Below are 1956 nucleotides of genomic sequence, written 5' to 3' on the forward strand. Positions count from 1 at the left end.
AAATTTATTGAGTCATATATTGCATCTTGTTAAACATTCCAGAAAAACAGATATGAAAGCCTATACATATGCAGATTTGTCACAAAAAATTAATAATGTTTTGGCAAATAATCAATTCCTACTGTTTGCATACCTCCACCATATCATAAAAGCTAAAAACCAGCTTTGCCATACCTATAGTCACTTATCAATGTCGATTTCGACGATATTAGAGAGCCAAATTTATGCAAAATTTATGCCGTTTACACCAAATAATATTTTGATCGTTGACCCAATATGTGGAATTGATGGTCCAAACAATAAGTTGTTCGATGCGTAACTATGCTGTAATCCGGCACAGGTGAACTAAACTAAATTTCAGCAATATATAAAAACTGCACTATAGACAAATAACATTAACAGTTATAATTCCATTTTCGCATTGTGAACATTGCTGTTCAGTCAATTTTTTTTTTGTTTGCTATAGGCAACTTTACATCGTTTGATAAAACAATGCGAGTATTTGTGGTAAGATAACTGAACTGAGAAATTAAGAATATGTTGTTAATGTGGTATTTCTTTTGTTGTTGTAGATTTTACTTTCCATTGGATATGCCTTGGCTTTACCTCAAGGTTATAATTACCAAATAGAAGTGGGACCCAATATTGGTGGTAACATTCAGGCTATACCCAATGAATATCAACAAATTCTGCAAGAACAATTTGCCGGACAAATCCCACAAATATCACAAGGTTTTGCTGAAATTGGCGCCCAATTTGGCAATAATTTATTGAAAAGCGCCCAACAGGTTATACAACATGAACAACAGCTGCAGCAGCAACAACAACAAATTATTGTAGAATCTCCAGCCACAATTGTCCAACCACCAGCAAAAGACGTTACCGCAAATGTGGTTGCAGCAAATTCTCCAATAGTAGAAACTTCTCAAACCCATTTCATTATTAGAACAACTCCAAAACCAGTAAAAACTGTTGAAACCGTCCAAGCATCAACACCAGTGCAAAACAAAGTATCTTTTCACAAGGAGTTCTATTATTTGTCGGCGCCTCAGGAGGAATATGAACCGCCCAAGGATTTGCAAGATCAATTAGCTACAATCAAAAAGAACATCAAAGTTGTATTTATTAAAGCACCCGAAAACAATGGTTTGGAACAGGCCGCCTTACAATTAGCCAAACAATCGGCAAGTTCGCAGACAGCCATCTATGTACTCACCAAACAACATGATGCCTCAGAATTGGCACAGAAATTGAATTCCATTCAAAACGTTACACCACAACGTCCTGAAGTGGCCTTCATTAAGTACCGTACGCCCGAAGAAGCTGAACATGCCCAACGTGTTATTCAGGCCCAATACGAACAATTGGATGGTCCCAACCACATCAATCGTCCTGACCTTGGAATATATCATGATTTTGTGGGTTCAACTACCAAAATTGATCCACGCACAGCTTCCAGTAACAGTAGTGTAGGTGAAAAAGTTGAAATTACCAAACCTAAATCCAAGTACTTACCTGCTACAGCTAAGCATTAGAGCGTAGTCGCTCGAACTCTGTATATATTAATGTATCTTGTAATAAATTAAGATAATTTATTGAATTTTTAATTTAAATTTTTTATTGGAATGTTGTGACATCTCATAAATTTTCTTGCATATTCATAGTTGGGATGACCGAAATGATATTTTGTTACTATCTGAAATCTTATACATATTTTATATTTAAATTGGTTTGTAAATGGTTGACAGGCGGGGTAGCGAACACGAAGATTGTAGAAAGCATACTTTACGGCTATATCAATCTACAGGGCGACTCAAAGGGCAAAGTCGGTAATAGCGTGTATTAAAGTTTGATACAAATGAAATGGATGCACAGTGCGACAAATATACTTCAAGACAAGACTGATACTATGTTGATTGATTGATATTTTCCAATGTAAACAAGTAAAAAAATTTC

The 1956-nt window shown here is 35.5% G+C and overlaps 1 protein-coding gene across 1 annotated transcript; it reads left to right on the forward strand.

Annotated features, from left to right (window-relative positions):
* Positions 1-492: 492 nt before the first annotated feature.
* LOC141390681 (uncharacterized) lies at positions 493-1535 on the forward strand. Its single transcript, XM_073963624.1, has 2 exons — positions 493-507; positions 573-1535. Exons 1-2 carry the CDS (start codon positions 493-495, stop codon positions 1533-1535), a joined length of 978 nt encoding a protein of 325 aa, XP_073819725.1.
* Positions 1536-1956: the final 421 nt, after the last annotated feature.

Source organism: Musca autumnalis, unplaced genomic scaffold, assembly GCF_047663935.1.
Source record: "Musca autumnalis isolate F117 unplaced genomic scaffold, ASM4766393v1 scaffold_1, whole genome shotgun sequence".
Lineage (NCBI taxonomy): Eukaryota > Metazoa > Arthropoda > Insecta > Diptera > Muscidae > Musca > Musca autumnalis.